This window comes from Meleagris gallopavo, chromosome 1, assembly GCF_000146605.3.
Source record: "Meleagris gallopavo isolate NT-WF06-2002-E0010 breed Aviagen turkey brand Nicholas breeding stock chromosome 1, Turkey_5.1, whole genome shotgun sequence".
Taxonomy (NCBI): domain Eukaryota; kingdom Metazoa; phylum Chordata; class Aves; order Galliformes; family Phasianidae; genus Meleagris; species Meleagris gallopavo.
In genome coordinates, this window is record NC_015011.2 from 162856427 (window position 1) to 162880967 (window position 24541).

General features: G+C 41.4%; 1 protein-coding gene across 2 annotated transcripts in view; it reads right to left on the reverse strand.

Moving 5' to 3' along the window:
• Positions 1-11803: 11803 nt before the first annotated feature.
• Positions 11804-24541, reverse strand: part of LCP1 (lymphocyte cytosolic protein 1) — a 44681-nt gene continuing 31943 nt past the window's right edge. For both annotated transcript variants that reach the window (XM_019612149.2, XM_010728823.3), the window contains exons 7-16: positions 23853-24018; positions 22131-22273; positions 20213-20308; positions 19506-19701; positions 18147-18225; positions 17768-17882; positions 16768-16901; positions 15678-15801; positions 14747-14871; positions 11804-13261 (exon numbers count right to left, since the gene is read on the reverse strand). In XM_019612149.2, the coding sequence (XP_019467694.1) occupies positions 13129-13261; positions 14747-14871; positions 15678-15801; positions 16768-16901; positions 17768-17882; positions 18147-18225; positions 19506-19701; positions 20213-20308; positions 22131-22273; positions 23853-24018 (1311 nt within the window). In that variant the 3' untranslated portion in view covers positions 11804-13128. The remainder of the gene's footprint in view (positions 13262-14746; positions 14872-15677; positions 15802-16767; positions 16902-17767; positions 17883-18146; positions 18226-19505; positions 19702-20212; positions 20309-22130; positions 22274-23852; positions 24019-24541) is intronic.

A 24541-nucleotide genomic window follows, 5' to 3' on the forward strand; every position in this document is an offset into this window, starting at 1 on the left:
AAAAAAAGCAGACAGAGCTCTCAAAACAAGCACTTTCAAGCTGCGTAACACGATTGTCACAACTCATTGTTGTGACTGATTTTAAGCCAGGACCTGACAGCGTCTGGCAACCAGGTGATTCATCTTCTCTACTTTTAGCTGGGCTCCACACAATCACTGCTGTTTCTCATGCAGAACCAACAATATGCCAGCCTTTTTTTCCGCCTCAGCCATCATTTGACAGAGCATCCAAAGGCAATCAGAGATAGGCAGAGGTGGCACTTCAACTATTTCATTAAACAAGTGCACGCCAAACTTTGTGTTTAGGGCTATCTTAAAGGCAAATTTGTTTCTTCTGACTGGGAGAGACTTTTCTCAGGGTAGGGATGAGGGATGTGGTTTTGTGTTACAATTCCCACTCTCGCTGTCCTCCCTCTCACTGATGTGCTTTGGTACCAGTGACCCCACCGTGCCAGCCTCTGCTCACAGCTCACAGCATTTTCAAAACAAGCACCTCTGTTGTACCTCTGTACTCAGCACTGGGGAGGCTGTATCTTGAATATGGTGTTCAGTTTTGGGCCTCTCACTACAAGAAAGACATTGAGGTCCTGGAGTGCGTCCAGAGAAAAGCAACAAAGTGTGAGGGATGTGGAGCACAAACCTTATGGGGAGTGGCTGAGGGAATTGGGATTGTTTAGTCTGGAGAAGAGGATGCTCAGGGGAGACCTCATTGCTCTCTACAACTACCTGAAGGGAGTTGCCGAGGTGGGGATCAGCCTCTTCTCCTGTATAACTAGCAATAGGACTAGAGGGAATGGCCACAAGTTGCTCCAGGGGAGATTCAGGTTGGATGCTAGGAAAAATTTCTTCTCTGAAAGAGTGGTCAGGCACTGGAATGGGCTGCTCAGGGAGGTGGTTGAGGCACCGTCCCTGACGATGTTCAAGAAACATTTAGATGTTGTAGTAAGGGACATGGTTTAGTAGGGAAAGGCTGCTGATAGGTGGATGGTTGGACTGAATGATTTTGGTGTTTTTTTCCAACCTTGGTGATTCTGTGATTCTGTACTTTTCTTGGAGATCCGGATTCAATAATCACATCATAAACTTGAATACCTGACTGTTAATTCCTCCAGTGCTGGTGGTCAAGTAAAAAGTCAGATAAAATATATCATCTTTAAAATATTGCTAATTTAGCCATTTTCATAACTGGAGCTGAGAGGGCTAGTTCATGCTTTCTAGTGGGAAATACCATACTCTTCTGTACGGGTCAGGAATTCAGTGTTTTATTTACATGTTTAATAAATGAGCCTCCAAGCACCACAGAGCAGTGTTGCTCCACTGAATTCACCTAGAAGTTTATTTAATTCACCTCTTATCTTAACCCCTCCACCTCCATAGCAATCCACAACAAAATATTGTTGCAACACAAAACAGAGAGAAATGATCCTGTTTTTAAGGCACAGTCTCAAGAGTGACACTGACTTGGGCTGTGAGTTCTTATTTGTGTAGGCATTTGGGTTCTGAGAGCACACTGTGTTTAATCACAACTCTTATAGGTTGTTCAGCTTGTTTAAAATCACCACTTATCTTTTTGGTTCTACCTATTTAGACACCACAGGTTTTAAACCACCTGCCCGTATAGAAAATAAAAGCACTTTGGCTGTCTTCATCTCTGACATATGCTCTCATGTTTTAACAAACTATTTGGTTTCAGGCATTTTAGAAGTTTATCAATAGGTACCAATAAGCTGCTTCTGAAACACTGTACAAATACAAAATGGTTATTCAAAAATGATTTATAACTGGAGAAACAGTCATAAAAACTGCTTTAGAAAGAAAACAGATTGTTAGCACTTTCTGAAATGGTTTCTCTTTCTACCTCAAGAAGTAATTCATTTAAGGCCTTGTTTTAAGGCAAACAAAACAAATTATTTTTTCCCATTAAGTTTCAAATGCCCTTTATTGGCATTCAAAAGCACTGAATGAACTGAATTGATTTGCACTTAGACTGGAAAGAAGAGTTTTAATATGATTAAAAACATAGGATTTATGGATGCAAAGAAGACTTGGAATAATTTCATTTCCTCCACCATCTATATATTAAATTGAACCACAGATCCAATTACATGAGCAATAAATAAATGTCACCCTTTGCCAAATGTTTTCTTATGCAACTTGGAACTACTGTGCCTCAATATTTTCCCTGTCCCACTCATCACACACTAAGAAGCCAGCAGCCACAGCAGGTATTTACCTTGGAAGTGTGAAGGCATGCTTCTCTTGAATCCAGATAAATAGAGTAAAAAAGAGCAAGTACATCATCATCTTCACAGCATCCACAATGAAACCCAATTCCGTTGGAAAGCCAAGGGTTTGGGACCCATATTATTGATTTCAAAAATGTTATTTGAAGAGTGGTTAAAATTTAATGCTGTCTCTCACTCAACCCCAACCTCCTGGTAGCTAAGTCAATATGACAGAACTCCCTGGGCAAGCTCTGCTCATATTGAGGTCACCCTGCACAAAAAAGATAAGGTACATGTTGGGCATTTTCGTGTTGATGAGTCACTTTGTCATCTGAGCCTTTGTTTTATTTTATTGTGGCTACAAGCCACAGACATAAGGAAGAGCACCAAGCACAATGTTTTTGTGTTCCTGTCATATTTATCGAGCTGTAGTGGCATGCTTTGCATTCAGTACTCCTACAGCATATCACAGCTGAGCATGAAGCTGGTGAGAGAAGAAGCAATGAGGTTATGAAGTCCAAATGATAAAATCCTAAACAGGAAAGATTTTTTTTGCTGGTGTTTTCTAGAGAGAAATGAAGTGGTAATTTCTTGCTATCAAGAGCTACTCCCATAGCTGTGGATGAAGCACCTTCCCCTACCTCTCCCGCAACTGATCTCTACCTCCTTAGTTAAAATCTGATCCATCCAAGGATTTCAAGTTGCTTGTGTTGCTCCATATGCCCTTTGCTGTGACATCCTGACATACAGCCCAGCTTGTGCTTTCTACATGTCCCGGTAAGTTAGCTTTTCAAAGAGGAGTAGCAGTTCATCTCATTAATTTTGTATGCCCCAAGATTTGTCTCATGTATTTCTATCCATGCTTGTCTAAAGAGGGCATGCCAAAAAGTTGAATGAGTTTGACATGTCCAAAATGGATGAACTCCACATACATTCTGTGCTTAAATGGTAAAGCAACTTGACTGGGACATGGCAGACTCGTTACATGATCAAAGTCCTCTTTTTCCACAGACCAATGTAACTGTTGCAGGCATGGCAGTGATTAGAGAACACCCTTATGACAGCCTTACGCAGAAGAGAGATGCTCATTTATGTCTCATGCATTATGGTCCTTATCCCTTGGCTAGATGTGTTTTAGGTGTGGAGAAAGGGAACAAAATCTGTAGCAGTTTCATCCATGCTGTCTTATGTAAAAGGTTCTTTGGGTGACTGATTTTGTTCCATAGGATGTTCATCACAGGATAGGACCAAGGAGTGAATCCACATACTTTGGAGACACCAGTGAGCCAACACCTGGGTGTGAATGAGGAAATTAAATTGTTTGACACTATAGGAGTAGCTGAAGATTATAGTTCTGCAGCTGGAAAAAAAATGCCTGCAAGCAACCTCTGAGTTAGATAGCATGGTCTATGTTGCATTCACCATCCACCTCTAAAACTGTTCTGGAATGGTCCAGATCAGACTAGTGCTCCAAGTCAGCAGGCAGCCATGGCTTCAGAGTTCAAAAGCAGTCCTGACTCTCTTTTATTTAGGTGGGCAGTTATATTCTAGAAAGTCAGACTGCAAAGATTTAGGTGGCTGAAGTCAGCAAAGGTGAATCACCTGGTGTTAATATCTCTGCAAAAATAAACACTGAAAATCACCAAACTGAAAACATGGAGTTGAGCTCAAACTGGATACCCAAAGGAAACAAACAAACAAACAAACAAACAAACCAAAAAAGCTTACAGAAAGCTAAACCACTGACACCTCACCTAGATTTTGTAGTTCCTTCTTTATCTTTTCTAAATGCTGTTCAAACAAACAAGAAGTTCAGTTAAGTCCCACAGGCCATTCCCAGCACGGGAAGTCAGCAGCACCCTGCTGCTGTGGTTGATTTTTAAACTGATGGTTCAGATATTCTCCACTCATGTAGGCAAAAAGAAGCTGCTGGTAAATGAGAAAATACAGGTGACAAAACTTGGATATCAAGTCGTTCCTAGGTCTGGAAACATCTGATGTGCAAATATAAATTTAAAGAAAAAATAAATCTACTGAGAAAGATGAAGCAAAAGATATGGAAAAAATAGTGGAGTAGATTTACAGGTAACAAAGAAAAGGATCATTTCTATATATGTCTTAACATGCTAATTAAGTGTAAAAAGGACTACTTTACCATATCTACCTGAGAAGGAAATTCTGGATCAGTGATAGAAATCAGAGATTTCTGTATGTTGACTGCTTTCCCGATTGGGTTCTCCAGCTTGTCGGTAAAGAGCTGGCTCACATCATGTCTGAGAGTCACCATTTGCCTAGTTGTTTCATGGTTTTTATTATTATTATTATTGTTTCTGATATGTACTGGAGATATTTCACAAACCTACATAAAAAGATACAGTGGATATCTGAAGAAATCAAAGTCACTCAATGAAATTCTGAGAGAAGGACGTACCCAAGTCCAGTGGTTCAAACATCACACACCAAAATGCAGTGAATAGAAAGGGAAATGTAGGATGAGAGACTAAAAAATAATCAATGAAAGACATGAGTGACCATGAGTGTACCCACCACTCTTTCTTATCTGAAAGCTTTTCAAGGCTCGTGGCTCAAGTTAAGATGTGAAACCATTGCCTTTCAAACATGCGCTGGATGTTGCTTATTTGGATCATTTCTGCTTTTTTTCCCTTCCTTTAGTGTTCCAACTATACAAACAGTATCCCACCCCTCACTTACACAGCCTGCCTCAGTAAAAAGGGCATGCACAATGTGCAAAGCCAGCAGCACCAATTGCCATGCTGGGGTCATTTAATGGCAGCTCTGTACCTACCACAGCACTTGCCCCATGCCATCATCACCACCTCAAGAGCAGCACCCAGCTGGAAGCCTATATAGAGGTTACTGGCCAGCAAGCACCTTCATGAAGTGGGTTGTTTTTCAGAAGCGTGAGATGTCTTCACAGATATATTTGTACCACGTGACACACATTTCACACACAAAAGCAATTTCTGTGACAGTTCAATCTACAAGTGGATTAGATTTCCCCTGCTGATATATTTATACTGTGGCACTAAGGTTTGCCCTGATGAACAAACATCCGTACACTGACGACTCCCAAAGCATTTTCACAAGTAAAAAATCTAACACAAGGGATGGGAATGTATTTAGACACCAAATGTAAGCATTAACTTCCTTGCTTTCACTGAGCTGTTAGGGGGTATCATTTGTCCTTTGGAGTACGTTGACATTTCCACCATCCACACATCTCATCCCCTTAGATGAAGAGATTCAGTGCAGACTGTAACATCTGAGTGAGCCACCTTTTGCTGCTTTCATTGGCATTGCAGAGAAATGAGAACTTTTGAGTAGGACTTTGTCTGACTTGCTGCAGACATCTTAATTAGTGGGTAATTAAATGCTCGGTTCTGTTCATTCATGGCAAGAGAAGCTGGGGTGACTTCTTGGGGGTAGGAGGATGGATTTGTTCCAACAAATCCCATTGATTATCTATCTCTCCCCCTCAGATTGGATACCTGTTGTGAATAGGAGTACTTGCTGTGTTTCACTTGTTATTTGATTTTGATTCAATTTCAAGGTGTTTTCATAGTTTTATTGACAATTTCTAGGCATATTTTTTTTAGACTTGGAAGAAGAAAGCTTGGATGTAGGAACTGTTGTAAGGGGGGATTTCAGCACGTTGAAACCTCCCTTTCTTGAAGAAATATGTTTTTCTTCAGATGGGAAATGCATCAAAACCATTCCTTTTCAGATTCTGATGAGTCAGCACTCCCTGATGAAGGGCTACTTGGTCAAAAGTTCCATCTGAGTTCAAAGGTTTTGCTGCACCTGGATTAATTATTATTGCTGCTGCACTGAGCAGACTGTGGGCTATGCTGAACTGGTGCCTGCAAATATTAATGCAGCAGATGAAACCCAAAACCTTGCAGTTATAGTGGATCACTTGACCTGTGCTGATTTCTGTTAACTTCTAGATGTGCAGAGGCTTTTGCTTAAAAAGGAACGGTTGGACTTTAGATTTTAAAGCATATAATAAACAAAACTGTCTCTTGGTTTCTTTGTTCAATACTCCTGCTATTGGAATTAGGACTGGCAGTATATATAGCTTCCTGGTGTCTTTGCTACATTGCTTTTTGAAGTATAATTACACTTTAAAGGCAAAGAGAGATCTTCACTCCTTTGGTTGCTTCTGTTTCTCCCTTCCCTTTCTACATGCAGCCGTATTGACATCCTTTGGATTTTGTGCTGGGGCCGTACTTCATACAGATGAGGCTTTGGCAAATCTTTTATTATGTGGGTTAAGATAGGCAAAGATGATCAGAGAGCTGGAGCACCTCCCCTATGGGGACAGGCTGAGAGAACTGGGGCAGTTCAGCCTAGAGAAGAGAGGGCTCTGAGGAGACCCTATAGCAGCCTTCAGTACCTGAAGTGGGCCTATAGGAAAGCTGGGAAGGGACTTTTTGTAAGGATGTGTAGCAACAGGATGAGGGGAAATGGCTTTAAACTTTAAAAAGGGTAGATTTAGACTAGATACTAGAAAGAAATTCTTTACTGTGAGGGTGGTGAGACACTGGAAAAGGTTGCCCAGTGAGACTGTGGATGCTCCCTCCCTGGAAGCATTCAAGGCCAGGGTGGATGGAGCTTTGAGCAACCTGGTCTAGAGGGAGGTGTCCCTGCCCATAGCAGGGGGTTGGAACTAGATGATCTTAAAGTTCTCTTCCAACCCAAACCATCCTATGATTCTATGGCATCAGTGCCTAAAAATATATCAGCAGAGGAGGCCAAGCACTCATGTCCCATCTGTATCAGGGTGTCACTGCTCAAGCACCCTGTATGCCAGCACATGTGGATGCTGGGCTGGGCCTGGACCTCTTGCTAGACTCGTCCTGGGCCTCATGCAGGACTCCTGCAGCTGTATTTGATGGTGAAGAGGAGCCAAATGTGATCAGATAAAGTACATTGAAGGAGGAGCTGCTTGAACTGCTGCAGCTGGATGGTCTCGAGCCAACTCTCGACTCCCATTAGCAGCACCCACAGCTTTCAGCAGCCAAGTGTCACAGGATTCCCTCTGAGCTCAGCCAGGGCCCAATCATGGCTGCCTTCCCTGATTGCTGGGCTAGCTCACTGCCCAACAGAAAGGCTGCTGGTAGTAGCAAAACCATCAATTAGTGGATAGAAAGATCAGGAGGAGAGGAAGACAGCTGTTATCAGTAGCCACATCCCTCAGATGATTCTCCCTGGCTGTACCATATTCTGCCACTGGTGTCATCCCCCTGACTCTTCTTGCTTCGTTAATCCATAACAAATCCCTCCAGGGATGGGCTCCCAATGGGTCCACGTGGCTTAAGCAGAACACAAGAGCCAAGTGGGTCTGTGCTCTTCCTCTTGATTCTTTTAATACAGGTTCAAGTGCAAAATTAATATCCTGAAAAATATTTACAGGCTTTTGCCCTTTTTTGGTTCATTATCACAGTCGATAAGGCCAAAAGTAGCTGGCTAGCATCCTTACATGAGGCAAAGGGTGACTAAAATCTAACTAAACCCTGATCCCCATGGCTTGCTGTGTGGTGCAGCTGAGGGCTGCTGCTCATGAGCCACACAAGGATGCAATTAGTTTAACAGCCCTTTATTATGAATGCAGCAGAACAGAATTAGAACTCAATTTACAAGGCTCCCTTTCAAACCCATTCAGCTGTTAAGGCTGCATCATCTTTCAGCTTTCCAAGGCATATAATTGATAAATGATTTCTCCCTGCACACCTCAGCATCTCATCTTTATTCATGAACCAATTAATCTCCGTAGGACACTGTGATCATTTACATACATGGCCAATGTCACCAACCTCTGTCATTTCAGTCTGCAAACAGTTTTGCAGAGCACGAAACCACCAGGGTGGCAAATTGTGGTTTATCTCCAACTGCCTGTGCTTCTGGCATTTCTCCCTCATATCAGTCCCAAATATAAAAGTCAAATTCTACCTGCGTTAGAAAATGATGATGAGTTCACCTGGCAGAACATGAACCTCTCAGCCCTGCGTGAGCGCTGGTGTGTGACTGCTAGATACGAGCAGAGCCTGAAAATACACATTCACTTTGTGGTTTTGAGTACTCACAAGTTGCCCCCCACCTATTTCATTCATTTTTATCCTTTTGTTGCAGTTTAGCTTTCCAGGTCAGCAAAGAACATGGTAGTTCAATTCAGCAGCAAATTGTGTATGCAGGTTGAGGAGGTGAGCATGTGTCAGTCCTGGCTGAACACTTTCCTCATGAGTTCGATTTCCTGAAGGGCTGTTATCAGCTTCTACCCAAACAGTGTGTTCCCCAGGTGACTCATGTTTTTGCGCTGCCAGTAGATATTGATTTATTTGCCTGTATCTCAACAGCTGGCCCTTGAAGTGTGACATTGTTAAACAGAGGACGTCAAGGGGAGCCACAGGAACACTTGGGGAAGGTGCCGTATGCACCGAGTGCAGTGAGAGTGCTTTGGCTGAAGTGCAAGGGGATGGATGTACAGACTTCTTTCCCTCTGTAAGTCGCTCCAAAATTAGTGCCTCCTATTTATTTCCATGAATACTCTAGCAGATGCAAAGAGCACAATAACGCTATTTGATAAAGCAAATTCTTAGCTACAAAACATTATTTTTCTATGTAGTTACCACCCTTAGCTTTTCTCACCTGCTTGCCATGCTTGTAAAAATGAGTACCAGCGGAGATGACCCACCACATCCACTGTTTGTCTCCATAAATACTCAGTAAGTGTTGATGAATGTCAATGGGTGCAATTTTTTTTCCAGATGGAGGAATTCAGTGACACATCTCTGCTTCATACGCACTTCCATCTCATACACCATTTTGTCAGACTGCTCCTCTGCTGCCATCTGTTGCACACCAACAAAATGTAAGGGAATATTGGTGGGAAGGTTCAACCTCTACTGTCATATCACCAACATCCTCCTTTGACATCGTGGGCCAACATAGCAAAACAGGAGACATTACTTTCACACCCCTTTTCTATGTGTGTATGTATATACATATATACGCATGTACACCAATCAGGATTGCAAATAGCCATGGAGAAGTGATCTCTCTCCCTGAATTTTCCTGAATGTGTCAGCAGTGTTTGCTGCTCTTCTCTGGACTGCCTGAACCTGCCCACATTGCCTGCATGGCTGCTGGTAGAGGTTAGAAGAGTGGCAGTAAGGTTTAGCAAGGCAAGAAAGTTTGTGACAGCACAGGGAGATCCCATGAGCACTGTTTATGGACCCTACAATTAGCAGAAGGTATAATCCCAGCAAAGAGGCGTTTATTTTTTCTGCAAAGTCTGCTCACCATGTGCCCAATCTTGGCCTGGGAAGGATCATAACTGAGGCATTATGGGGCACTGCAGCCACATTCCTGATACGAAATGCGGTTTGAAAGTACAACAAGCTGCAGGGGCAAGGCTAGTGGTGAGGGCCTACATTTCTCTTGAGATGTTTCACTAGCAAACAACCATACGTGAGTCTTGAGGTCTGGAAGGTTTGAGGCATCTGGTACACATCCACCACCTCTTGTACGTGTCCTATTTCATGGTGGCAAAAGCAAGGGAGATCTTCACCTTCTGATGGTGGAGACATGTCAGGACTGGTCAGGAGACATCTCTCCTCAGTGACAAACCAACACATAGTCCAAGGTGCCTGGTTTGCTTAACCATGGCAAAGAGCCTGGACAGGCTGCCAGGAGTGTGTGGCAATAGGATATTACTTTTCTGCCTGTGTGAAACAAAGCAGCACTATGTGTGTCACTCACCTGCTGGGAGGTTTCCCAAGTGGATGTGGAGGGGTTTCTCTCCATGCTTTGTGTTTGCAGATGTTCCTTGCTGCATTCCTTTAGATCCTTGACACGTGCACTAAATGAGTGCCCACCCTGGGGGAGCTCAGTGCTTCCACGCATGATCAGTTTTGTGGCTTTCTGCCCTTTACACAAATTTCAGACTGGTAAACAGTCTGAAACAGCCTATGGGAATTCAAGCATTTTTAGGCTTTGGGTGATTTATTATGGATCTGTGATGTACTTTTCAAGCAATAATAATTTGCACACGGGGAGGAAATTAGGTTTTCTGTAAGCCTCTATTGCCATTTAAAAACAATCAGTGCACAAAAAGTAAATGAAGTGCAATTAAAAAAAAAAAAAGCACCTTTCTTTAAAAATAGTTATTTTACTTGAGGAAAACAAAGACTCACAGCTCTGTGAGGGAAGGAGCCATGAGGATGAGGTGATCTTCGTGGTGGCAGAAGAGGACTGATCTGCATTAAAAATATGAACAAAGTAAGAATTTAATCAAATATCAATCCTAATTAATAGAATCATAGAATCACAGAATGGCTAGGGTTGGAAAAGATCTCAAAGATCATCTAGTTCCAACTCCCTGCTGTAGGCAGGGCAGGATTTGCATACCCTAAGGTATATAAGGTCTGCAGATACCACCTGAGGTTGGCAGTGGTGGACACCAGCACCTGAAACTGTGCTCTGCCCTTGAAGGAAAGAGTGATGCCCATTCATTCCTATCTCTGGAGGAAGCAAAAACCTGACTTCATCTGTATGCGAGCACGTGCTGTTGGTGTCCCCTTTCTAAAAGTATCCAGGAGAAATGATTTACAGCAAGGTGTAAAATCCTCATCATGCACCTAATTATGCTCTACTGCACTATGGGGGGATATTTCCTTCTGAGTCCATCTGGTGATGAGACCGTACCCTGAAGCACGTGGATTGATTGCCCTCATGGTTTTATTCTCCTAGTTAGGGTAATTGCTGATGCTTTATTTTTATTCATATGAACAACTAAGCCTTTTAGAAGCTTGGAAAATTATGATTAATTGTGCAAGGAAAATCAATAATGGAAGCGCTTACAAAGCTAGCTTGATTTGGGAGTGATCCTGTAGACAGCTGCTTGTTGAGAATGATGGAAAAAGTTGGAGAAAAGCAACAGCATAAAAATTCCAAACCTTCCCCCTCCTCCCAACTGCCCTTTTATTTTTTGGTGATGTTTGTCAGGGGATTAACTCTTTCAGGAGCAAGCAGGAGCTTTATTACAGGCTCCTGTTACCAGTCTACAGAAGCAAAACCTCAAGTCCATTAAAAAAAACCCCAAACCAGCCCAAGTATATTAGTCAAACTGAGGTGATAAGTGAAAATATTTATACACCCTTACAGTTATTCCCACACTGTATCCATGACAGCTTTATTTTTCACAGGAGACGAGAGATAGGGATGAAGAACTGCTAAGACATTCACGGCAGCATTTCTGCCGACAGATCTTATTCCCTTTTGCATGCTGATGGGTGCCAGCACTTTGACTAGGGTTAAACATCCCAATTTTTCTCCATTTCCCAAAGGAGAGCATTTTCAGAGCTCACGTCTGCCAGTCTCTAAACCTCCAGATGAGCGATGCCATCTTGCGGCTAGCTGGCACTGCTGCACCGGTGCCAGGGCTCACATATGCTCAGCAAAGCCACAGCACTACTTCGTTAAATTTGTCCCACTTTCAGCTACGTGATGCACACTTCCCCATCAGCACACGCCCGGCTCACAGCAAAGACCACACGTTTGGCTTTGTAGAACACTTTATTTGGAGAGACTTCTCATATCATTGGATATCGGCTCTTTATTAAGGCAATTCTGAAGGGGCTGAGGGGACGGGGAGGAGGAAAACGAGACTGTATCAACAGGATCGCATTAAGGCAAAATTCCCTCCTTCTGCATTTCACCACAGCAAAATCCACGTGAAGGCCAGGACAGAAAATGACTCACGCCAAGGAAGAGATTCAGTGCAAACACCCGCTGGCCATCCATGGACAGGGTGAGGTCCTCAGCTGGGGCAATCTGCAAGAGCCCTGGGAGCTGCTCAGCTGAGGATCCTGGCCTGGGTTCAGGGAAGCATTGAAATGTGTGTTTTGTTTGTAAGCACACATTTAAATGCTCTTCTGAATCAGGGCCACAGCCCTTTGAGTGCAAGTCTGTACAGTTCACTGTTTAATTTTTATTCAGTACATAAATATATCATTCCATGTCCCTTTGGTTAACTTCTTACCTCTGGTTTGTTATTGCTACTAACTAAGCATACCCCCTTAGTTTGCTTAACACGCTTTTCATTTCTATCATGCTTGTCAATCTGCTTAAGTTTTAAGTGTATTATGGCATGAAAATGAATTACCCTTTGGGGAGCATTCCCTGCAGAGGTTCCAGAGCTGAGCTGCTCTTGGAGGACCGGGGTACAGTATGGTGCTGTGAGCAGTAATGTAGTTTGTGAGTAGTGCCAGTGATGGCAGAGGCAGAGCTTGCAGGGAAAGATACTGCACAGATCACATACCAGCAGCAGACAGCAGACCCATGCACTTTTCTCTTTCCATCAGCATTTCTTAAGAGGATTCTACCATTCCAAAAATATAGTCACTAACATTTGCGTTGGTTGAGGAAACCCATTTTGCAACCCCTGGTGCAAACTGAAGGAAGTATGGCAGAAGCACTGCCAGAAGCATGAAGACATTTTCAGGCAAAAGCAGCATACAACATTTCATCATCCTAAAAGCCATCTGCATGTCCACAGACAAAGATCTCCAGGTGACCTCTGCCAGATAATCTTGGTATCCATTACTTGGAGGTTATGTATAGGCCTTCTGGAAAACTTATTCAGGAATATGAAATGGTTATATCTAGCAAAGTGGAAAGTAAGGCAAAGAAATCAAGCATATATTTCTGTTTGAAATAAAACATTTTCTGGATACACGACTTTCATATGATCTGGCACCATGTATAATATTCATGCCTTACGAGCATGAGACCCTGCATGTTTCCTTGATACAGAGAAGAGCATCCAGTTTGAGGGAATCAAAAGGGTGAATACCAGGCATCAGTGCCAGTCTTTTGTGCTTTAAACTTTCTTCATTCCTTTCCCCATAAGGCAAGCAAACACCGTCATAACCATTTTGGGTTTTACTTCAACCAAGTCTTCTGGAAGGGCATAGACTCTTGCTCCAATTTTTCTTGCCATGGAGATGGCATATCTGCATTGCAAATGGAGGAAGAAAAACACACAAAGAAATGTATCAGTGCAGTGGCATTAATATTCCCTTCATTAAGAAATTTTTTCATGATCAATACTAGAGTGGGTTGGGAACTTTCTTAGTGGTTGACCAAAATTAAACTGTTCTATAGAAACATGAGAGCTATGGTCATAAGCACTAAATATCTTGTAAAAGACAGAGTATGGGCACCTGATCTAACTGTAGGTGTCCCTGTTCACTGCAGGGGAGTTGGTCTAGATGGCCTTTAACGGTCCATTACAGCTCAAATCATTCTATGATTTCTATGATTCTAATGTTCTTTCATGATTAGAGCACTGACTACCTGCAGTACAGGTTAAACTTGTCTGAAACACATTTAGTCTCCCATGTCCTGAAAGATTATCCTGACAACACTGGTCTTGCTCCTTTTCTTATTGCTTTTCAATTTTTGTACATAAATAAATTCACAAGGAGGGAAAGCACAAAGCTGATGCTGGTGGACATCTGTGTTGTTGGAAATCAGTGCTCAGGGACTTTTGCTTGAGTTCTACTCAAAATTTGTGATCTGACCTTTCCATCCCCTGTTCAGAGCGTGCTGTTGCAGGACTACTGTTTGATCTCTTGTGGGTATGTATTTTCTCTCTATAAGAAAAATGCTAGAAAAATCCCAGGTTCTTTCCACAGCAGAACACATTCATCTGTGAAATCACCTTACAAATGCAGAGAAACACTCATGAGGGAAAGAAAGGTAGGAAAAAAGTCAGAGGAAGACATGAGCTGAGGGATGAAAAAAATGGAGTACAGGGAGGAACACACAGAGGATGGCAAGGAAAGAAAGAAACAGATGATAGAAAGTAGGAGGGTAAAAGAACAGTGGAAAAAGTCTTTAAAATAAATATTTGCAGCTGTGATTGCCTTGCAGTCATCCTTTTCTCTTTTGTAGCTGCCAGAAAGTAAAGGAGAAGCTAAACTGATAAGAGACTGGGAGGTGATCCAGGTAACTCTGAAAGGACAGAAGATGATGCTCTCAGGATGGCTTCCTGCTAGGAAATCATTTACACTCCAAAAAGACAGCTTTTGAGGCATCAATCCTGTCTCCCCTTTCTGCCTTAATCATGTGCCTGTACCACCTGTATTTGACTAACAAAGTATCATGACATCTAATTACTGGTTTTCCTGGCTTACAATTGTTGGCCTTATTTCCTATCTCCAAAAGAGTTTTAAATTTAATAAGTCAAAATAGGAGCTTGGGAAGCCAAGTGATTTTGATCTCCAGAAGTGAGCAATGAAGCAGGAATTGTGACATTATACACTTCATTTCCAGTGATAGCCTATTTTAGTGTCTAACTTCTGGCTTTCATGCTTTTAACTTTGGAGGTTCTCAGCTGAGGATGTGCCAGATGAGAAGGATAGCAGAACTGTTTCAAAGACCATCAGGCAAGCCTGAGCACAGAGTTAATTGGAGTTGTGTCACTTGGAACCTACTTAGCATTATTTAGCTTCTCCTCATCATTAAGATCCTCTGTTTTCAGGAGGTCATATTTGATTGATCCTGGTTGAATGGCATCAATGAGATCAAGGACTGGCATGCTGGTGCTGATTTTTCCATCCTGCATGGATGAAAAACACAATTAGATGCAAGAACAGGAAGACATATCTCTTACAAAGCCGGAGTCCAGGCTCCAGAGCAATTGCAGCTCATTTACCAGTGAGATCTTTATAAAGTGCTGCTCAGCATGATTTTTCATCTAAGGCAGACTCAGAAACCTTTCATGGATTTTTTTTTTTTTCTGAATGGATGAGACAGTATTAAATCACAAGACAGGGTTCTGAATTTGCTGGGTGGAAAACTCAGTGATGCAAATCTGCTGATAGGGAGTGGCAGGGGACTTCAGTTGATGCAAACTAATAATTTACATCCCTTGCATGTTTCCCAGCTTGGGAAGTGGTGATATATTAGGGAAATTGGAAGCTCCTTGGAATTGGAAATCCTTTCATCCATGTACCTTGCAAAATAGGGCCCTGAATGTTACTACCAGATTGTTTACTGCTATTTTTAATACTGTCACTTCTAACTGTTGCTGTTTAATCGTCAGTAACACAGTAGTTTTTGTCAGCTATCATCCCTGCTCTATACTTTGATTTCACATGTCAAAATAGCATTCGAAGTGCTTTCTGTTATGTTTATATAATCTTTCTACTACCTTTTCATAATAAAGGCCACTGAATAAAATCTACAGATCTGAAAATGCCTTTAAAAGGGAATGAAAAATAACTAAACACTGTACTTGATTATATGACAATGTAGTGTGTGAGTATATGCATACATATGCCTATATTCACACCATGTGTATAACACACACAAACACACTGCATAACAGATTCCTGAGCACATACTTCTAAGAAAAATCTGTACCTTGAAACTGGAGATGGTTGAATCCTTGCCGGCTGCAGTCAGTGTTTCATTGACCCAGTTGACAATGATTTCATCGTTCACCTTCTCTCCACCACCAATATCTTCCAGGATACTCAAAGTGTACCTTAAGAGGAAAGCCAGAATATCTGCTTTTGCTCAATGTCTACCACAACTTCAAACCCAAATAGATCAAATGCACGGACCCAATATACATCTTAGACCCAATATCTCCCCACTCCCCACACACTCAGAAAATATATATATGATAACATGCTAATTTTTAATATTTTTTAATATTAATTTTAATAATGGTTTTCATTCACTCCCAATTCCCTAGTCACTGCTTTGGGAGTGTCAAAAGGTTTTGATTCTCAGAATGCCTAAAAGGTCCCTATCCTGGGATCTCAGTGCAAATGACTCACTCTTATTGTTTTAAAAAATAATCACTGACTTTATAGGCAGAAGATAATTGTTCTCTTCTAAAATTGATGTCCTGCATAAACACAGATATGAAACACTTCGCTATATGACAGCATACACCCTGGAAAGACATCCCAAACTGATGGCGAGTAATCACCACCTCCCTGTATTAATCACCTGATAAACTCACAGGTTGCAGAACGTAATCTGTATTCACTTCCTAGCCACTACGCCTCTTTACATTTTATTATGGAGTTTTAAACACAGACACAAAGAAATTAAAATGGAAAGAGCTACCAGGTTGCATCTGCTCCAGGTAGCAGATTACAGAATTTCTGCTTCAGTTCTTTGTTTCCAGTACATTTTCTCCACTCTTCAATACAAAGACATTTCATCTTGTTTTTCTCTCTTCCATACAATGAACATTCATTCATGCTATATGGATGGTGACAGTAATAATCTTCTGCATGAATTGAATGTAATGGCCTTGGCCAACAAGATAATGTGCTTCATGATCACGTTCCTAACTAGGTTACCCTGTCTCTGCATCTATGTGCAAACAGATGAAAGAAAAAGCTGTAGCCTGTAAATCCTTCTTGTTAATAGCATCTGGAAACTACTACTATGCCAGCTGTGTGTACACTCCTAAGCTTGTATTTGACTGCCATACCTCCTCATCAACTGCCAGATTAAGGCCAGTGTGAGTGTACGGTTTCCTTCATTCAAATCTTGTCCAGCGATGCCAACAAGAGAGAATTTGGCTTGGTTTTTTCCCAGTTCCACTGCGTAGTTGCAGTTTTCAAGCTGTTAATGACAGAATCAGTTAATAAGGTTCAAAAATATGGAAAGAAAGAAGCGACTGACAAGACATCTACTATTCCTGCACATTCTTTGGATCACTTAGCCCATATCCTCCTGGGCAAAGTGGCCTATCCTTTCTGATAGATAATACAGATAATATAGATCGTATTTGACTACCAGCAGGCAGCACCATCCCAAAGATACTAAGGTAAGAGTCAGCCTAGAAGGAAATGTTATACTTCATCATCAGGGCTCATAAAACACATTACCCTGGGAAATGTGAATCTGCAGCTCATAAGTACCTGCAGCAACATGGCACTGTGCTGAGACAAAGGATCAATGTCCCAGCCAATATTTCAGGTCAATTAATCACCCTGCCCTAAGTGGATGGAGGTATTCACCCAGACAGCTGGGAGAAAGCTGCGTATTTAGCAGCAGCTCTGCGATCGGCTCTTGAGGCACCTGGTCAAGAATGTTTATCATCACTGTCTTCATTTGATGTAGAGGGCAGTCGTCCGGACAGCAGCAATTAAGCTGGTGCCATATGACTCACACTGAAAATACAATGTAGTTGGTGACTAAAGCCGTAGCAAAAGTGGTCTGCAAATACAGTTTTCAAATATTGATACAAGAGGTGTCAAGTCTTTTTTACGTTAGCAATCCCATTCACTTGTCAGTGGAGCCTATGTGAGTCAAACACGTTTCTTTTTCAGGATGAAACATTATTCACTGACTAGACAAAAGAAAATCATGTGATGTGTTGTTCTTGGGGCTTGAGAGCAACATGAGTGCTGGTATTGTGGCTTGAATACTGTAGACATTCTTTGAGGGTAAGGCATTGCTACTGGAGCTATTCCAGCTTTCTGTACCTTTTTCATGTTGCCACCCAGTTTAGGATACGGTGGTTTGTTCACTCTGTTCCAGTCTACTGGCACTTTGATCTTCTCATAGAGCTGGAAGATAACCAAGGCATCTGACAGATCACTGAAAACAACAAAAAAGATAGATCACTGACCAAATAAATGAAGAAAGGTATCCAGCTGAACCATTAGTAGAGGTAAATTTAGTTTCCTAAACGTATATATTATGTGTATATTTTTATATGTATGTGTATGTATATATATATATATATATATTTTTGGATCTTATATACACGTTATTTTAAGGTCTAAAAATTCTTTTATGTTTTCTATGAACAATTTTCTGGCTGCACATATTGTCTGAAGGAAGTGTAAGGCCTCTCCTTACCTATACAAGTGATTTACACGTGGAGTAACGCCCAGGGAGTTCATCCAGTTCCTGAACGTCCTCTCTTCCCTTGTCTCACCTAAAACAACAGATCTATCAATCAACAGGCCTGCACACCACAGCACTCCAGTAAAATAAGTGTCTTGTGATGAAACCATAATTCAGAATTCACGGTGCTCTGAACCATAAACAGAATGAGACACTGGCTGACAAGAGAAATAAGAGAGCATTGTGCATGTAATATTTCTTTGTGCCCTAGATATTACAGTATTTAGGTAGATTGGCCTTGAAATACCTTCAAGAATTCAAGAGCTCATGGTCTAGAATGAACAATTCCATGCTGAGGCTTTTGAAAAACTTAAAAATAATTGAAAGTATAGATTTGTTCTGAGTATCTCTTTGTACGCACAACATACACTGAATAAATGCTAGAACAAACAGAACACTTCCATTCATTCCAGCATTTAATTAAATACACGCTCAACCAGTTATTACACTGGTCTCTTTGACTTCATGGACACCATGTATTTTCTTACTTCTAAGCACATGATTAAGTACTCTGCTGATTCACAGAATAAAGCTCAGACTCTCAAAAGACTAACAGTTTTAACTGCCACATGAACTGTTTCAGACAGTTTTTTTATTTGCTGTAGCCATCTGCACAACTGATTTATTAGATACATTGCGCACCAAAACAAATAGTGGACTGCCTTCTCCTAAAATCTTTGAATAACTGCTGTGCAATGAGAATTAGACCCTCACAAGAAGCAATAAGCAATTCAGATGTTTTCAGTTCAGGGTTTTGTAAGCTATCTCTGTGCACCAAAAGAAAATAAATAAACAAAATCTTTGAATGGTACCAAAAAGGGAAAAATACACTTCCTGTTGCCTTGTTTAATGATGGCTCTAATGATGATGCCTCAGAAGTATTAGAAGTTGAAAGCTTTTATTCAGCAGCATCTTTAAGGGGGTTTAGAATGTGAGAGCTGAGAAAGGCATTTTCAAGTGATTATTCTGCAAGAAGCACCACCTGCCTCAGAGCCAAAGTACTACAAGGCTGTTGAGAGTCCAGATCCAGAGTACAGGGCTAACAGAAGGATGTGAAGCTCAGCAAATGATATACACATTGATGGTCCTGACCCCAGCCCAGAGCAGGCAGGTATTAGGTTTATATAAAATCATATTCTTAAATTATGTCCTGATTAAAGGAATGCCAGATCAACTATAATTTCATGCTAAGAAGCATGCTCAACAGTCCAGGGAGGTTCAGACACTTTCATCTTTAGCATATCATGAACTCAGAGATGAAGATCCTGCAGATAGATGGCCAGAAGCATACTTTATGTGCATTTTCCTTACCTTCAATAGAACTCCAGTCGATGTCCTGGTTCTCTGGCTTATGCAGGGCAGGGTATTTGTTGAACAAGTTGGCAATGAATGCCAAGTTCAGCTTTGGGTTCCCCCGGACAACATCAGTGGCTGTGACGAACTGCCGGCACCCCAGCCGCTCTGCCTGCTGCAGCATGCACTCCGCACGCTGCACGTCATCCTTCTCCTGTGCCAGCCAAAAATGGAGCCACATCAGCACTACCCCACAGCCCAGCACTGTGTGCACACCAAAGCTTCAGATGTGCTTTACCTATAATCTATCTGTCTTGCCATCTTTGTTTTAATTACACAACACGTAAAAGTGGAAGGGTTGGATAAATTCCCAAAGAAATGCATTTATTACTTGCTACATGTTAGTAATTTATCGCTGTGGTTCAAGGACTGCTGGATGGGGCTTTGAGCAACTTGCCCTGGCAGGAGCTGTCCCTGCCCATGGCAGTAAGGTTGGACTAGTTGATCTTTAAGATCCTTTCCAACCCAAAGTGTTCCCTGACTCTCTGAATATTTAATGAAAAGCAAAACACATGATTTATTCATTCAGCTTCTGAAACATACAATCATGTTGCTACACTGAGTTTTCTTGTTTTGTTATCTTGGTCCAACTTTGTGTTGACCAGCAATGCAAGTAACAGACAGAAAATATTGAACAAATCTCATCTCATCTCATCTCATCTTACCCTTAATCCTGACATGTCAATAGTAATAGCTGGAATGCCTTCTTCATCTCCCTTGGGGGCAACTTGGTTCAGCAAATGGTAATAAGCTCTTGAGTCCTGTGACAGACAGAGAAATTAAAGGGAGAAAAATTACATCTAAAGCCCAGATTTTGCGTGCCAGCGCTCTCTCGAACAATGTGCACACATGCTTCATTTTTATTACATCAATCATTGGACTACATAATTAAATTACTAAAGCTAGGAGCACTTAACAATCCCCATTTTATGCTGTGTTTGCCAGATCCACTTCTTCCCTAAGCCAATATGTATACACTACCAAAAGCTAAAAGCATGAGGCAAAATGCTGTGTTGCACTTATAAAAAGGACAGCAACAATAAAGAGATGTAAGAATTGACTCAGTATGAACATCAAATTAGAGATAAGAAAATGTATACCTTTATAATGCTGTAGAAGTCAGGCTGCTGAGCATTTAATAAAAGAAAATGCAGAAGGAGAAAGCAGAGGTTTAAAGCAGATTTCAAAGAAACGCTGGAACAGTTATAGAAGAGAAAGCATAACTTTCTAGGACAAAGGTTGAAAACAACAATATCAGCATTTCCTTCAGGAAAAAGGGCAGGGACAAGACAAGAAGTTAACATTTTTTGCAAAAGTTATATCCATGTATGGAACATATTAATCTAATCTCAAAAATAACTCAGAGAAGAACTGAAAACAAAACTGCATGTTAATGTAGAAGGACTTGACTGCTTAATCAAACAAATATTCTTCAAAAATTTTAGATGACCTCATTTTTTTATTTTTATTGCTTTTGATATATGACAGATACCATTTGTTAAATATTTTTCTATCCCCAGAAGTTCTTAATACCACTGTATTTGGAAGGTGGGCATTTATACCAGAATTGAGGTGGAGGGACACTTTTAGAATCATAGAATCATAGAATGTCCTGGGTTGAAAAGGACCACAATGATCATCTAGTTTCAACCCCCCTGCTATGTGCAGGGTCGCTGACCACCAGACCAGGCTGCCCAGAGCCACATCCAGCCTGGCCTTGAATGCCTCCAGGGATGGGGCATCCACAGCCTCCTTGGGCAACCTGTTCCAGTGTGTCACCACCCTCTGAGTGAAAAACTTCCTTCTAATATCTAACCTAAACCTCCCCTGTCTCAGTTTAAGACCATTCCTCCCTGTCCTATCGCTATCCACCCTTGTAAACAGCCATTCCCCCTCCTGTTTCTACACAAGTACTAGAAGGCCACAATGAGGTCTCGCTGGAGCCTTCTCTTCTCCAGGCTAAACAAGCCCAGTTCCCTCAGCCTTTCCTCATAGGAGAGGTGCTCCAGCCCTCTGATCATCTTAGTGGCCCTCCTCTGGACCTGCTCTAAGAGCTCCATGTCCTTCCTGTACGGGGGACCCCATGCCTGTAGAGACTAAACTCTTGGCCTTCAAGAAGCAAATGTGTACCTTATTTTCCAACTGTAAACATGGCGTAAAAATCCTTTGAGTAGGCAGCCTATGAAAAGATGAAAAAGACTCCATGCTCTTCCCTCTCTACAGATATTCTGAGATAAACTTCACACAATTGAACCAAAAATCTGTTACAATAGAAAATTATAATATTGTGTCACTCTCAAACTCTCCTATTATCTTCCCCGATGCTTTCTTCTGTGTCTTTAGTCATGCTAAGTGAGTCTTCCTATGTTGTACTGAAGGAAATATCAAATGGAGGAATTGGAAGGCCTCCATCCTCTTCCCCTACATCCAGTTATATGTCTGGGTAGGATAGCCTGGGTAGCTTTCCAAACCAAAATCTAAAGGAATTTAGGGACATTTTGTGAGCACACGATCCTTCTTTGGATGACATGGTTTTGGGCGTGGAGTGGCTGTTCTGCTGCTGTTGGTTACAGTTCTTCATACCTTAATATCTGAGCTGAAGTTGTTGACCTTGTTGCATCCCGCATTCTCCAGGTGATAGTTTGCCCACCTCAGCAGCAGCTCCTCTGGAGACAACCTCATTAGATCTTCTAGGCTCTCTCCTTCTCTCAGAAGAGCAATCAAGGCTAAGTATGTACAAAAGAAAAAAACAGTAAATGCCACATTATTTGCTTGTTCACAGAATACCTTAAAATTACAACAACAACAACAATAATAATAATAAAAAAATCAGCAGGATGATAGGCAACAGGCAAAAGCTGTAAGGAAAATTCTGATTAGATTTGAGGAAAAATAATTTGCTACATAATGAGACTAACACTGGGGCAGGTTCCTCAGAGAGAGAAGTCATCTGGAAGAAGGATTTTTGTGGTGTTGATCATGGATTGATTTTTGGATTAATGTCTAATTTTTTTTTTTCTTGGCACACATAGTGTGCAATGTGCAAAAAAAACCTGATGATGATATTCACTAGATGGCATAGCACAGTGCACAATGGGGAAATCAGACAGGAAGAATGGAATGGTACTCAGTAACAAAAATGGAGTGAAATTCAATAGTTCCATGTTGAAAGACACGCAAAGGGGAATTAATATGAATACCTGCTATTAGCTAGAAGCTTCTTATTACAAACAGAGGATGAGAACAACCTGAGTGTATTAGATGTCTTCTGAGCTAATCTGAGCTGCCACGTGACATGACCAGGGGAAAAACAAACATGATATTATCCCATCCCAGATATTTCCCATAGAAGTTGGGATGCCTTACTGCCTTGATACTAGCTGCTCACAAGAGTTCTCTGGGAATACAACGTCCACATTCAAAAAGGAGAAATATCACCTTCAACAGTTGTGGAGGAAGGCTATCAGGGAAAAAGAGAACCTAAAAATGAAATCAAAATGATAATGGCCTGTCTACTCTGACAAACTGATGTCTGAGATGAGAAATAAAGGAAAATATACCATTATGGGAAGAGAGCCACTAAGCCCAGTAAAGTGGCCAGCTTCACTGTTATTGCTCCACAGCAAAGGATAGGAACTGGGAATTCTAGAAATTGATCCCTCTGGCTATGAGAGGCTTAGAAGGTACAAGGGGTGAAGCAATGAAGGTGAAATCTGCATGGTAACAGGAGGACAGTAGTGCCACTATAGGCTGAGCAAGCTACCAATCACAGCATCAAGAAGAGATGCTGTGTGGACTGCATGCACAAATGCAAGCCCTTCCACTGAAGCAAGTTCATGGGTAACTCTGGTACTGGTTCTGCTGTAAGCTGGTGGTTGGATGGCCAGACCAGAGGACCTCCAGACAAAATTATTCCATGATTATATAAAACAAGTTTTCCAAAGAAAGGGAGATGTTTGGCACTGGTTTCACCAAAAGAAAGAAATGCAGTGTAGCATTTCCTTGATCCCAGGTTTAGACAGATTTAATTCTGTGTTGACTAAAGTGCCAAAACACCAAGACATCTGGATGTAGACCATAATTCCCAACTCCGTGAGCATGAAATTGGCTTTGCACAAACAAGCCTACCCACAGCCTTTGGAGTTTGGAGTGCCAGAACTTGTGGAGAGCAAGGGAAATGAGAGCAGTCAAGAAGACAACAAAAACTTAAATAAAATGTTGAATTAAGACAGTTTTTAAAATAGTTGTGTTGAGAAGACTGCTCGGTGATAACAACAGAGCACTGAAACTAAGAGCCACACATACCTTCATTCCTGCTGATTTCAATGTCAGCAAAGAGACCAATTTTTATGACTTGCCATAAAAGACCCAAAACCAGATAAGGTTTGCCTTCTTTTAAGTCTTCAGCTCCAATGTTAACAACATGGCACCCAATGGCTGAAGCAGAGTTCAGGGCCAGGTTCAGATTTTCCTAGGGAAGAAAACATCTGAATGATGTAATAATGGAGAGCTGAGGGTACAGGAATGCAACTTTATGGAAAAGTCCTACTACCCAAGATACAAATAAATTGCTAGTTGGCAAAGTACACAAAAAACATATAGTCATAGGAATCAGTATGAATAAACCTGCTGTATTTTTAACCTCGTGTTTCAATCATGGGCAGAACTGTTCAGGCCTCATTATTTTCTGTTTGGACATTGGGATGTGGAATCCAGGGCTGGGATAAGCAAAGGGCTTATGTAATTCACAGTGAGGGGTAGAAAGAAAAGTGATATTTCGTGAACGTTTTGTTCCTTCACCATTTCCTTCCCACATATAACAAAGGGCATAAGTAAATCTGAGCCATAAATCTGCAATATTTAAAAAGGAGGCTTGATGAGCAGAGTGAGTAAAACAGATGAAAAAGCCTGGCAAATACCATTTTTCACACAGATTTGCAATTTTCAAATGAATTTCACTGCTGCTGGCGTGACAGATAGATTTGATTAGCTAT